General features: G+C 63.2%; 2 protein-coding genes across 2 annotated transcripts in view; both read right to left on the bottom strand.

The window, feature by feature from the left end:
- Nucleotides 1–2,597, bottom strand: part of BAP1 (BRCA1 associated protein-1 (ubiquitin carboxy-terminal hydrolase)) — a 15,584-nt gene extending 12,987 nt beyond the window's left edge. The window contains exon 1 of the mRNA XM_009891275.1: nt 2,594–2,597. Coding sequence (XP_009889577.1) covers nt 2,594–2,597 — 4 coding nt within the window. The remainder of the gene's footprint in view (nt 1–2,593) is intronic.
- A 30-nt stretch (nt 2,598–2,627) lies between these two features.
- The window catches only part of SEMA3G (sema domain, immunoglobulin domain (Ig), short basic domain, secreted, (semaphorin) 3G), a 12,154-nt gene continuing 1,219 nt past the window's right edge, over nt 2,628–13,562 (bottom strand). Inside the window, exons 2-18 of the mRNA XM_009891274.1 lie at nt 11,218–11,317; nt 9,878–10,038; nt 8,805–8,867; nt 7,231–7,350; nt 6,448–6,538; nt 6,221–6,337; nt 5,826–5,968; nt 5,632–5,746; nt 5,458–5,527; nt 5,119–5,263; nt 4,603–4,834; nt 4,398–4,489; nt 4,087–4,128; nt 3,676–3,901; nt 3,225–3,364; nt 2,799–3,123; nt 2,628–2,764 (exon numbers count right to left, since the gene is read on the bottom strand). Coding sequence (XP_009889576.1) covers nt 2,628–2,764; nt 2,799–3,123; nt 3,225–3,364; nt 3,676–3,901; nt 4,087–4,128; nt 4,398–4,489; nt 4,603–4,834; nt 5,119–5,263; nt 5,458–5,527; nt 5,632–5,746; nt 5,826–5,968; nt 6,221–6,337; nt 6,448–6,538; nt 7,231–7,350; nt 8,805–8,867; nt 9,878–10,038; nt 11,218–11,317 — 2,319 coding nt within the window. The remainder of the gene's footprint in view (nt 2,765–2,798; nt 3,124–3,224; nt 3,365–3,675; nt 3,902–4,086; nt 4,129–4,397; nt 4,490–4,602; nt 4,835–5,118; nt 5,264–5,457; nt 5,528–5,631; nt 5,747–5,825; nt 5,969–6,220; nt 6,338–6,447; nt 6,539–7,230; nt 7,351–8,804; nt 8,868–9,877; nt 10,039–11,217; nt 11,318–13,562) is intronic.

Below are 13,562 nucleotides of genomic sequence, written 5' to 3'. Positions count from 1 at the left end.
GGGCCTGGGCCTGGGACTCAGCCTGGGCCTGTCGTGAGGGACGCGGGCCTGGGCCTGGGCCTGGAACTCGGCTTGGGCCTGTCAGGGGCAGGGCCCCACCATGTTGAGGTGCAAGGGCTCCCGTGAAGGCCAACTGTAACATCCCTCACTTTGCCAGCAGCTCCACTTACACCTCGGAGGCTGGAAGGCTCCAGGGGGAGCAGGCGCCCCTGCATTGCGCTTCCTTAGGAAGTGGGCTAAAAATAGGAGCCGGATCTGTGGCTGCGCCTGTTCCCCCCCCTGCCATGGCTTTGTTCTGTGGCTGTTCCCACGCACACCCCGTCCCCCAGCCCTCCCTTTGTGCCTGGGACAGGGCTCAGCCGGCAGCACCAAGACCCAGGTAGGGCTTGTTCCCCTCACACAGAGGAGACTGGGGGACAACAATGCTGTACCTGCCCACCAAATCTGTCTCCTACTCCTCCAGGGTGGGTGAGGATGTGTTCATGTCCATTCAGCCCCTGGAGATTTCTAGGGGCAGAGGTTGCCTCTGTTGGCTGGTTTTCATGAGAGGCAAGGCTGGAACATGAGCCATGCAGAGCCCTGCTTGCACCCCAACAAAAGCCCTCCTACTCCAGCCTTACTGGTGTAAACCTACCCGGGGGGGCAAGCTCAGCAACCATGGAAATTTATGGGGATTTACCAGGAGAGGGAGGCCCTTTCGGGGACTGGTTTCTTCTGCCCTTTGTTCCTGCTCAGATTGAAACATCACTGGCCCTGATGACACCTCCAGCCACAGCCACAGCTCACCTCGAGCCAGGTCCTGCATGCATCAGAGGCCTTGGGAGCCCCTCTTGCTGCCTCCCCTGGGATGGGCAGCCCAGCCCCTGCTCTGCTGAGCACAGGGGGTTGAAAAGGGGCACTGAGGTGCAGGTGTTTCGGTGGTGTGGCTCGTTGTAAGCCCTTCAGAGCCATTAAATCCAAGCCCTGAGGAATCAGACTTCTGTCTCTTATTTCTGGCTTTACACCCATGTCCCTCCTTGTCTCTACTTGTTGCTTATCGTTCTGTGCCCCCCAGGCCTGCAATTAACCAAATCCAAGTGCTTGGCTCCAGTCTGGCCTATAAATCAGTGCTACCGGCTCTGCTCCCCTCCCTGCAGGACGTGTCCCGGCCCGCCAGCCCCACCACAGCCCTCCCACCCCAGGAGACACCCCATGCAGGTGCCGTGAGTTTGCAGGAGAGGTGGGATGGGGAGCTGGAGAAGAGGGTTGGGACCCAGAGCTCGTCTCCATGGGCGCGCTGTGGGATGGGGCAGCGCTGCCAGGGGACTTTGTTCCCATCAAAGGCACCGCAGTGAACCGTGGTGCTCCACTGCTGCAGCACAAACACACACACACACACACAGGGAGGAGCGATGATATCATGACCTGGCTTTGCACGAGCTATTTAGGGGGTTTAATTATTATTATTATTATTTTTCTTTCCCGTTCCTCTGCCTCTGAACAATGCTCGTCCCGGCAGGGCTGCGGTTCACACCATTGTGTGGGGCTGCCCTGCCTCAGGAAGGGGGAGATCCTTATCACCCCGGGGCTGACCGAGTGAGTGAGCTCATGTCGCACGAGGAAAGCAAGCGAGCACCTTGCCGGCAGCCTGGGATGGTGCCGGCAGCCTGCGGGTGCTCTCCACGCACCTACTCCCGACCCCTGCACTGGGGGGAGGTCCTGGGTGCTGGTATAGCTCCCTCAGCCAGCATCAAGCCTCCCCAACCCAGTCTTGTCCCACCCAGCCCTGCAGGGCCACCAACCACCAGAACCATGCCCGGGTTGGGGTGCAGCCCCCCCAGACTGTGCTGGGGCCACCTTCTGCTCCTGCCCGGCCATAGTGACAGCGGTGGCATCAGTGCCTCTCCTGTGTTTACCCAGGAACGGGTCTAACCTGCCTGCAGCCGTTTGCTTTCCTCCCCGACCCTGCCCAGCCCTAAAACGGTCTGTGGCTGGGAGGGGACAGAGGGGAAGGGGGGAGCTGCACCCAGACACAGGCTGGCACTGCTGAGCATGTCCTGGTGCTACAGGGAAGGTTGGAGGGAGCCCTGACCCCAGGGCACAGCCTGGGCGGCACGGCACAACTCTGGCTTCTTGAGGACAGCAGACCACAGGGCTTATCCTGGGCACAGAGGCTTTTTGGGGTGATGGTCAGTTTTCCCCACCATGAGAGCAGGCATCATCTTTCCCAGGTCTTGTGCCCACGTGGAAAGAGCCTGGAGCAATCAGCCGCTCCCCGCGGCGCCATGCTCGGCCTCTTTATTTGCAGAGAAAGCCAGCCAGCAAGCTCCTGCGGGGATGGCACCACGCGTGCCGAGCCCCAACCTGCCCCCGAGACCGTGGCCCCGCACCCACCACAGCACCCAGCTGTGGGGCTGATGTGCCCCACCACACCACCCACTTCAGAGGTGGCTCTGCAGCCACCGAGGGTGATGGGGACCTGCTCAGGAGCCGGCCCTGGCATCCCGTCCACCGCAGCCAGGGGAATGGAGGGATGGGGCTGGCGCCACTGCAAGCCACCTGCCAGGGCAGGAGTCCCCTGGGGCCACCAGCAGCACGGGGAGCCAGTCCTCACCCATGGCCACCCCACGTCCATTACCCTGCCCTCTCTAAGTGGCTGCCGCTTGCCGGGGCACACGGTTCCTCTCGCCATGGGATTTGGCCACCCGTCCCTTCTTGCCCACATCCACGCTGGCCAGGGCATGCTTGGTCTGAGCCAGCTTGCTCTTGCGGTGGTGGGGGCGGCCTGTTCCTCTTGGGGGGGGGGGGGGGGCCCCTGCCACACCAGAGGCGGGTGCAATACTCATCCACGCGCCGCAGATTTTGGGAGCTGATGAGGTGCATGATGTCCTTGAACCAGGTTTTGGGAGCCTGCAGCGCCATCCGAGGGTCAGGGCAAGGCAGGCGCGGGGGCTCATCCCCCCGTTCCCGGGGGAAGGTATGTGCCAGCTGCTCGCTGGTGATCACCTCCAAGGCTGTCTTGGCTACCGTCTGGGTGAAGCCGTGCTCCAGCGTCTTGCAGTAGTAGATGCCGGCGTCGTGGCGGTGCAGCTTGCGGAAGAGCAGCCCTTGCTCCGTCTGCAGGATCCGCTCATCCGTCTTCACCTGTCGGCCATCGTGAGGTTGGGGCGGGAGATCCAGGTCCGACCCCTTGTCCCTCCCGTGCCCTCACAAGGGGAGCAAGGCAGGCGCAGGGGGAGCCTCACCTCATCCCGCTGCTCGTCGGGAGGTCTCTGGACGAACCACTGCACGCTGGCCTGAGGGGATCGGGGTGTGCACTCCAGGAAGGTGCTGTTGTCCTCCGCCCCATAAAGCACCTTCTCCTCAACGTTCTCAAAATCATCCACTGGGGCAAAGGCAGACACGGGCTCATGGGGAGGGCAGAGCCAGGCTTCCATGCACCTGGGTGTCAGCCTCCCCTGGGCCACCATGTGGCTTCAGTCCCCTGCTCCCCCTCTCCCTGGGGACAGACCCCAGCCCCAGCAGCACCCACCTTCTCTTGGGACACCCCTTGGTCTATGGGATGAGGAGACGAGGGTGCCCCAGCCCACCTGGGATAGCCGCAAGCCCCTCTGTGTGCCAAGGGCTGTGGATGCTGGGACATTTTGGGGCACCTGAACAAGCCCCCAGCCCCGTGGACCCTCCCCAGTCTCTCACCGGTCAGGTTCTGGTCCAGACACTGGTTCACAGGGTTGCCATGGTGGATGTCCTGGCGGCGGTAGCGGCGCTTGCCAGAGGGCTGGTAGCGGGTGCAGGCGGTGCCATCCCAGGAGCAGTAGGGGTCCCTGGCCAGGCAGCATTCAGCACAAGCAGTGCCGTAGGTCTCGCACCGATGCAGCCGTACCTGGGCCACCCCCAGGCTGGAGCCCACGTAGAGCGTTTGCTGGGGGAACGGCACCGAGATGCTGATGCTGGTAGACCCCACGGGCACAGCGTCCCGAGTCCCCAGCTGGGACCCCCCTCAGGGCAAGCACCATGAGAGCTTTGAGAGGCTGGTGACAACAGCTCAGTCCCTCCTGGTCACCTCCCCCGTCCCAAACCCTGTGGCCGAGCTGTGGCTGTACTCACCCGCTTGACGGAGATCTCCATCTGGGTGATGGGCACAGGCGCCTGCAGGGGAGGTGAGTGGGTGTGAGGTTGGCGAAAACCTCACCACGGAGAGCCCGGCTCATTCAGAGCTGCCAGAGCATTGGAGGGGCACCGGGAATGTTTTTGGGGAGGGTGAAAACAGCCCCCAGCTGCCCTCTGCCGTCACAGCCCTGAGACCTCCCAGTGCCCAACAGTGCAGTGACAGCCCTGAGCCTCCATCCCCACGTATGTCCCCAACGTGAGCCCACCCTGCCGCCCCCCTCCCTTGCGTGGAGGGCAACAAATGGCACCTTAAAAACCTGCAGCTCCTCCAGGACAACTTCCTCGGTCACGGCCAAGCTTGTCTTCTGCAGGACCACCACCTTCAGCACCGAGCCGGCGTCTGTGGGGAGGAGGATGGCGGTGTGAGCGCCCTGCCATCATGCACCCCAGCGATACGCCCACTGGCAGCCCCAGCGCTGGGGCTCCTTCCTGCACGCTGCTCCTGCTGCTCACCTGTCCCAAGGAAGAGGACGTCGTGCTGCCCGTCCTCGGCCTCCACCCGGTCCACCACAAGCTGGCGCAGGCGGTGGGGCAGGTCGGTCTTCACAAGGATGGGCCGGCGGTGCCGGGGGTACACGGGCTTGTACATGAGGGGGTGAGCGCGGGCGAAGTGCAGCACCTCGTCGGGGAAGTCCTTGGTGGTGCCATACTGCCGCCGGGGCTGGTTAGTGGTCTTGCTGGGACACTGCAGGGACAAGAGGGGGCCAGCTCAGCTCGGCCACCCCAGCACCCATCCCTCCTTCCTCCTCCATTGCCCTGCAAAGCTTTGTTTGGGTTCCTCCCCGCCTTCCAGTTTGGGATCCATCTTCTCCACCCCTTTGCCAGACCTTGGTCCCCAGCCATCCTGGGGTGGATCCCAGAGGGAGCCCATCCCAGCAGGTGAGAAAATGGAGGATCAGCCCCATCAACCCCTCCCGGAAGAGCAATCGGAGGAGCAAAGGAGACCCAGAAGTCCAGGGAGTCGCTCACCACGCCTGGCCGTGGGTAGGGCACTTTGCCCTCGTAGGGGCCCCACTGGTGGTGGGGGCTCTCCCGGTGCGCAAAGGGCCCGTTGAAGACCTCCCGGATGTCGGCCATGCGGTACACACAGATGGCAGAGCCCTGGAAGACATGGCTGAAAGGGGATGGTGAATGGGGTGAGGACCGGTGGCATTAGTGGGAGGCATGGGAGCACTGATGTCTCCATACAGACCAGGGCAGAGCTGGTGGAGGTCGGGGAACAGCCAGCAGCCACATGGTGACAGTGACAGGGCAGGTCATGGGCAGCTGCAACTGGATGTCCCCAGAGACTGGGCCTGGACCACCCACCTGATGGTGCTGAAGAGGGCGTAAACCTCTGGGCTTTTCCCATCCCTCGTCCTCAGCAAGAAGACATCCTCTGGAGATGAGACACCCAAGCTGTGGGGTTTCTCCTGGAGGCCCGGGAGCTTCCCAAGAAAGGGCCCAGCCCTGGTGAGGTCCCCAGCTCCATGCACCCCTTACCCAGCTCATCGAAGTGGGTGTCGATGCCACCAGGGCCAGGGACGGAGCACACTAGCCGGGCTTTGTTGAAGGTACTCCACTTGTTGACCAGCACCCTCTGGCCTCCAGCATCGTTCTGCAGGGACAGGGAGCACCAGGTCCACCACTGTGACTTGGCACATCCCTGTCCCCTGCAGTCCCCACCAGCATCTTACCACACAGACCCGCGCCACCCGGCTGACGATGGCGTGCTCCTTGCTGTCTGCCTCCACCACCTTCTCCGTGAAGAAGAAATAGGCTTTGTCGTTGTCCCGGTCATCGTTGTCCGGGATCAAGTGGGCTGCCACAAATTTGGGGTCTACGAGCGAGATTCAGCCACGTCAGGTGGGGTGAGGGCACAGCTGCCGCCTCCGGACCCCCACACCACACCGGGGCTGGATGCCGTCCAAGACGACCCCCAGACCCTGCTGCCCCGGTGCCTTTCCCTGCTCAGACCTGGCATGGGGGATGCTGCACGGTGGCCAGCGGGTGCCCCAGCCACCACAAGGCTCGCGGTCCCCATCATTTGCCCGGCTGGGGCGGGGATGGAAGGGCACAGGGGAACCGTTACCATTGAGTAAGCGCTGGTCCACCTCAGTGCGCAAGGCAGAGCGGGTCCCCGTGCTGCGGAAGATGCCAGGATCGCGGCCCAAGAAATCTGCGGTGAGGCCAGTGTACAACTCCCCGCCTGGCAAAAACATCCCACCACGGGGCTGAGAGCCAGCCCTGGCTGACACGGGGACCGTCCCTGGTCCCAGCACCCAAAAGGCTCTCAGTCTCCCGAGGAAGACGACTCACCGATGACGGTGCTGGCAAAAGCGCGGCTGGGCTCATGCGGGCACCTGCCCCGGCCGGTCTCCACGCTGTCGGGGTCCAGGCTGAAGGTGTGCTGGGCAAGGGGGAGCAGGCAGGTGACCCCCAACCATGCCCTGGGCAGCGGGGATGTGCTTGGGCACGCCGGGGCTGGCACTGGTCCCTGCCCAGCTCACAGGCACCTTGCTGCAAGCATCCACAACCCCAGCGGTCCTAAAGGGACCGTCTGGATGCGGCATCCCTGCTTTTTGAGGCGAGTCTGATGCTGTGAGGATGCACAGTAACCGGAGGGACCCGCCAACCCCACTGCTCGCCCATCAGCCTGGCAGGAGGCATCACGGCACGGGCAGGGCTCCCTCCCGCTGCCCACACGGCACCAGGCTGCGAGGAGGGAACGGGGGGCTCTGCATTTCCACCCCATCCCACCTGGTTTATGAGCAGCGGGCAGGGAAAGGAGGGAACGCCACCCCCGCCGCAGCCCCTGGCAGGACACCAGCCTCAGGGGACACCTCTGGAAAGGTGATGCCAGGCCAGAAAGGTGGGAGAGGTGGGGAGGGGGCAGCGCAAGGGCAAAGGGGCAACAGGGAGCTGGTTCCTGCCCCCCTCCCCACCGCACCCCAGGTATTCAGCGTGGGGCAAACACCGCATCCAGCATCCCCACGCAGTCCCGGAGCCCACCAGGAAGGAGGAAGAAGATGGGGATCTCCCTCCCAGGGGTGTCCCGCCAGAGATGCTCAGGATGGGCACCCCACCGTGGTGCTGCCCTACCTCGCCGCGCTGCCCCACGTAGACGAAGGCGCAGACGGGGTGGAAGGCGCCCGTCCCGCAGACCAGCAAGTGTGTCCGGTTGTAGGGGTGCAGCACGCGGATGTAGTTGGCACAGTCGGTCTGGGGGGACAGCACGGGGAGGGGCAGGGTCACAGGGGGCTCGGTGCTTCACCCACCACCACCGTGGACCCCAGCCCATCGCAATAGGACAGGGCTTTTTGCTGGTCCTCCCATCACCGAGAGCATCCCCAGGGGAACCACGCGTGACCCAGCCGGCACCTGGGCATCTCCTGCCCACGGGCAGTCGTGTGCTCACCCCATCACACAGCCCACATCAGCCGGGGGAGCAGGGTCCCGGCAGCAGCTCCCGCACCCAGCCCCAAGCCCCTGGGGACCCTCCTCTGCCCGGCACCCATCACACGACCAGATGCGGGGATGTCCTTCCCTGCCGTGTTCCTGCTTGCGCCGGGGATGAAACAAAAGGAGGAAACATGGGAGACGGAGACGGATACCCACGGGCATTCTCGGCTGCCTCCAGGACAGCCCCGATCACTACTGTCTGGGATTGTCCCCTTCTACCGGGACCAGTAGCAATGACACCCCCAGACCAGAGACCTGCCACCTCTCACCTTGTGTGGTCTCTCCTGGCAGTTCCCACTGGAAAAGGGCTCCCATCCTTCTCCTGCTTGGGCACCGCCACCATTAGCTCAGCAGCTCAGCCCATCCAGCGCCAGCCCTGCCTGCCCCCCATCTTTCCTTCCCCCCCCCGGCGGGACGTGAGGCCCCTCGTCTGCTGGGAACACCGCCACCGAGCTGCCCCGGGGGTTCCCAGCCTCCCCGCTGTTTATTTTCCCTTTGCAAAGAGCCTCTAAAATAGCAAGTTAAATATATATATATATATACGTACACGTTCAAGAAAAATAAAAAATTGAGCCTGCCCTGGCTTGGATCTGTCGGTGAGAGCTTGTAAAATAAACACGCAGAGAGGGACGGGGACTCCCGGGAGCAATTCGTCTGGGCCAGGGCAGCCTCGGGGACTTTCTCCCCGCCATAGTCCTGTTTCATATCGGGGCAGGGGGGGATGCAAAGAAGGGTGAGGTTTGGGGAGCGAGGTCACGGAACCTCAGCAAGCTACAGATTTCCCACCGTCGGGGACAGCCAGGATGGGCCACACCACGTCGCTGGGGTCCGGAGCACAGCACGGGGCTTTCGGTTCCTCCCAGCTCGGATCTCCAAGCCCGGCTATCGCTGCCTGCTCGGTGCAGCCGCCTTTGGGGCACACTGGTCACCGCTCTGCGACCGCGGGGCTGAGCAGAGCCCCGGAGAGGAGATTTCCAGATCCCGGTTCAAGCGTCCCACGTGGCCAGGCTTGGTTGGCGACTCCCTGCCTCAGTTTCCCCTCATACACTGGGATGGTCCCTTGCTCTGCCCCAGCATTAACTGTCCTGCGAGCCCCATGGGTCATCTCCGGCGGGGTGACACAGCGCAGCCCCGGCATGTGGGGAGCCAGCTGGCACCGGGGCACAAGGGGACACCCCCAGGTCAGGGCAGAGCATGTATGAGCACAGACTCACCCCCGGGTCCTTCCCCTTCCGAAAACACTCCTCCGTCTGCCCAGGGAGGGGCGGCCAGTAGATCTGAAACACAAAGGACCCGCTGGAGCAGGGAGGGGGGACAGCAGGGACCCAGCCTTGCACATACACGTCCCCAGGCTGCCCATGGCATGGTGATGGAGAGAGGGACCAACAGCTCCCCAGAGCCCACCCAGCCCAGAGCTCCCACCCTGTGACCCGGGGCAGGACCCTTCCTCCTGGGGAGATGCCCCAGCAGTCACAGCCTGCAGCCGGGCTGGATTCGGGTGGTCCCGCTGGGGGTGGCCGGATCTGGGCTGGAAGGGGGTGGACTCACGGGTGGCCTGGGGCAAGGGTGCCAGGGGACAGCGGGGAGCGATGGAGCTCGAGTGCCCCACAGCCTTCAGCGGCTCTCGGACCAAGGGCAGGTTGGGTACACAAGCCCTTGACCCCGTTGCGGTGACCCAGCACGCCGAGGGGCACTTCATTTCCTTCTCCACTTTCTTCAGCTAGAAACCACCCAGAGCCGTGTTTAAAGAACAAGAAGTCAAAGCGGAGAGGGTGAAGGAGGAGGGGAGCCACCACCCGGCATCATTGCTCTGGTCTGTCTCCTCTGCTGCCGAGGAGCCGGGAGAGGTCTGGGGGCTTTGCCAGCTGAGCCCTGGCACAGCTCGTTGCGGTGATGGCTGCTTTTAGCTCCTTGTCTCTGCAGGCATTCAGCTGTATATTTGGCCCTGAAGGGGATGCCTGGATGGGGATGGGGACCACTCTCTCTCCTGGTGGCAGCTTTTTAGGACAGCGGGGTCTGAGACCGCACTCAGCACCCAGGGCTCACGGGGAGGGCTGTACCAGTCACGACTAATTGCTGGCTAATTGCCCTGCTGCCACAATAGCCAGCCCTCCTTTGCCAAGCAGCACAAGTTTTCAGATGCATTTCAGGGCGCTTGGGACTGGGACATCTCCAGGGCAGGTCTTGCTTCAGGGTGGCTTCGCCTGGCTTGGCCGGGCACCATCATTCAGAGGGGCGAGAAGTGGGTGGGGGGCCAGGGTGGGGATGGAGACCCCGGGGTGCTCACCTCCTTGGCGTCTGCGCTGGCCCCGTCCAGGAGCAGGGAGTAGAGCACATCCTTCCCCCCGATGAAGAGCCGGTCACGGTACTCATCCAGGTAGAGGGAGCGGAAGCCCAGGAAGCCACGGTGGCCAAAGAAGAGGACGGAGCGGTTGGTGCTCAAAAGCTCTGCAAGGGAGGGAGGGAAACATCAGGATGAGCCATCCCAACCCCAAAGACCCATAGGGCGTCATAAGCACCGCTTGCCCCAAATGTCCCCTCCCAGCCATGGGCACAAGCGTTCGCCTCGAGCCCGGGGGGTGTTCCGCTCCCTGGCAGCCCCCACCACCTCCCTCCATTTGCTGCGCACGCTGGGCTACCCCAGACACTAGCCCACAGCCCACCCCACCGGGACAGCACAGCCCGGTGGCCCTGAGCTGTCACCCAACGTGAGGACAGGAGGGAAAAGCGATGCATTATGTCCCACAGCTAAGTGCCCTCACACACCCCCGGGACGCCCCCCAGCCGGGGCCCGGCCGTCGGAGGATGCTGCAGCAAAGGGGCATCGCAGCAAGGAAAAACGGAGAGGGGTGCCGTGGGGGCTCCCAGCCTCCCAACACCCTTCACAGCTGCTCGGGGATGTGAAAGGATGGTCGGACCCCCAGCCTGGTGGTGGCACCAAGGAGTCCTGGCTTTTTCAGGGAAGACCAGAGGGCTGCGATGGGTGCAGAGGCAGGAGAGGCCCTCTGAGCTGCTGCTTCGGAGTATCGCAGAGCCTCCCCGGGGCCAGCGGAAGAGCTGCTTCCCACCACTGCGGGCAGCAGCATCCATCTGCATCCCTTCCCAGAGGCGCAGACATCCCGGCCTCACCCTGCTCAAGGGCAAAATCACAGAGCCAGTGGGCAGCAGGGTCCCAGGCAAGTTTGTCCTCAGCAAGCTTCGTTTGAACCACCCCGGGCTCCTACCACAGCCGTGCCGCATTGAGTCGGGGTGTACGAGAACCTGGCAAAGCTGCTGTCAGCCCCAAGCTGGGCTCGCGCAGAGCAAGGGACCGTGGCGAGAGGGGCCACGGGGTGGGCAGAAAGCGGGTCCTGCCCGCCCCGGGTGCCGGCTGGGGACACAATAGCAGGCAGCCAGCCAGCGCCACGGGGAAACCGGCACACAAAGCCCGAAACCGCCACCAGACCTTGCTGTCGGGTAGGCTTCCTCCTCACCCCAGCACGGGGATGGAGCCTGGGGAAAAGCCCCAGCACAAGGACACTGCATCCCTGAGATGGGCATCAGATCCCAAAGCAACAGGGTCTGATGGTCAAGTCTCCCAAAGCAAGTCCAAGCCCGAATTCCATGGGACACTGAGGGGACCCTCACGGTGACGCCACTGCGGGGGCAGTGACGCGACTGGCTCCTGGTGGGAAATGACTTTCAGGGTCAGCGAGCCGAAAATCCCGGCATGGTGGCGCCCACCCAGCTGCCGCAGAGGGAGAGGGTGAGAGGGAGCGGCTCAGCTTCAGTGGGCTTTGAAACCCTGTCCCAGCGACCGCCCCGAACCCGGGCCACGCCACTGCAACCGCCGGGTGGAGGAGGAGGAAGACAAAGTGCCATTGATAAGCGCAGCCATGTCCCCAGACACCCTCCGCCGGGGAAGGCTGCCGGCCATCACTGCTGACCCCAGGGAAACCCCCAGCCTGAGCGTCCCCCACGCACATCCCCATGAGAGAGGAGGCAGTGCTGGGACAAGCCCAGCTGCCAGCAGCCCAGGACACTGGGGTACCGAGCCCTGCTCTTGCTGGGGGGACATTTGTCACCTCCAGTGAGGAGGTGGCCAGTGGCACAATGCCCCCCATCCTAGTGGGAAATGCCTCTTCTGGGACTTGAAAGGAGGCAGGGTCCATCCCCAGGGGGGAGTACTGCCGCCTTCATCCCATCACATACAGCTCCCATCCCTGCCAAGTCACTCAAGGGCAGTCCCAGTGCCCTAACTGGTGATGCTGGTGGCATGGAGGGATACAGCCCCCAGCACCTCCATCCTTACTGGGAAGACCGCTGTGCCTGCAAGCAGAGCTGGCACCAGGGGCCCCTCCAACCTCATCTCCCCAGGGGTACCCTCCTCCCCGTGCCCTCCCAGCATCTCAGGTCCTCCCGTATCAACGGGCCCAGCCCAGGAAAACACTGTCGTCTCCTTCTATTCTTGCCCTGCAATAATATTTTCCCAGCTCAGAATAACATTGGCAAAGTCATCGGGCTCCTTTTATTGTTTCAGGCAAGGCTTTCCCCTCTCCCCCAGCCCCGACAAATTCCTCCTGCGCCTCAGGTTACACCGGCTTGGGGCGCCTTCCCCTTCCGAGGCTTCATCTCCCCAGGGAGCAGCACCCTGCCATGCTCCATCCATCCCCAGCACCCCTTTACCCCCAGGGTGGGGGTCCCATAGAAGCCACCCCCCGAGCACCGCCGCAGCAGGACAAGGGTCCCTTGGGGGAGACAGCGGAGAGCTTGGAGGGCACCGAGCTGTGCTGTGATGCTCCTGGTGCGCGCAGCAGCAAAATGCTCTTTCCCCTCTTACACCAACCACTGCTGGAAGTGAAAGTGGAAGGAAAAGAGCATCTTGAAGTGAGGGGAGAGCCGGGGACACGGCCACCCCTGCACCCACAGCATGACACCTTCCCCTATGGCCCCCCCAAAACGTCACCCCCCAGCCAGAGCCACCAGCCACGCGCAGCCCAAGCCGACCAGCTAAGCACAAGCAGCTTCAGTTCGCCCCGGTTTTCATTTCAGAGACTTCTAATGGTTTTAATTGAAATTTTCATTTTCTTTTTCTTCCCCCCAAGGGAGAAGGCGGTGGCAGAATTTGTTTCATGGGAAATTTCAGTTTCTGCTTCCAATTTGGAAGAGGAACAGAATAATCAGCTTAAGAAGGGGAGGGAAAAAAAAAAAAAAAAAAAAACCTAAAAAAAGTTCTCGCCCCCTTTTTTAGCCCACGTAGCCCGCCCGGCCCCGGGGAGCCCCCCGTACCTGGGGAACACCACGGCACAGCCGGACCTCGGGCTGGAGTGGATCGGATGCCGAGACAGACGTGAGCCCCGCAACCAGGCTCTGCCGGGACCCCAAGCCTCCCAGCCCTGCTGCCAAGCCCAGCCTGGGGACACCCACCCACCACCGGGAGCCATCCCGGGCGCCTGCTGCCACCCAGGGTAAGTGGGGACACTGCGTGCCTCAGTTTCCCCCTTTTCAACAGGGAGGGAGCCCCTGGGGCCGCCTGCTGTGCGCCAGGACAGAGCCAGGGACGCAGCCAGCCCGTGCCCCAGGGCCGGGGGACCCCCAACCCGGGCAGCACAAGGGCAGACAGCAGCTTTCTCCCAGCACAGGGATGTGCTCCGCAGCTCCCGGGGCTCTTAGAGAGCTGGGCTGCCCCAGGCCTTGCCCCTCTCTGGGAAGGGGGAAGAGATGCCTTATGCAATATATTATAATTTAATTTTTTGGAGGTTCATTGCTTTTAGGCAAGAAGTAGGAGATTGGGGCGCTCCGGACTCCTCTGTCAAGTTTGGCTGGAAGCAGCCCATGGATTAAGCTGGCAGAGCAGGGGATGCAGCGAGCCAGGGCAGGATCAGAGGGAGAGTTTTAATTAAAACCAAGCACTCTCCTAGCGCAGCACCCCGAGGGTGTCCCCCCACCCCCGGCACCCCAGCGGTGGGGCTCGGGGGGGGGGGCGGGGGGCT

This window comes from Charadrius vociferus, unplaced genomic scaffold (genome assembly GCF_000708025.1).
Source record: "Charadrius vociferus isolate BGI_N301 unplaced genomic scaffold, ASM70802v2 scaffold758, whole genome shotgun sequence".
Taxonomy (NCBI): domain Eukaryota; kingdom Metazoa; phylum Chordata; class Aves; order Charadriiformes; family Charadriidae; genus Charadrius; species Charadrius vociferus.
This window is presented reverse-complemented; position numbering and strand designations above follow the sequence as displayed.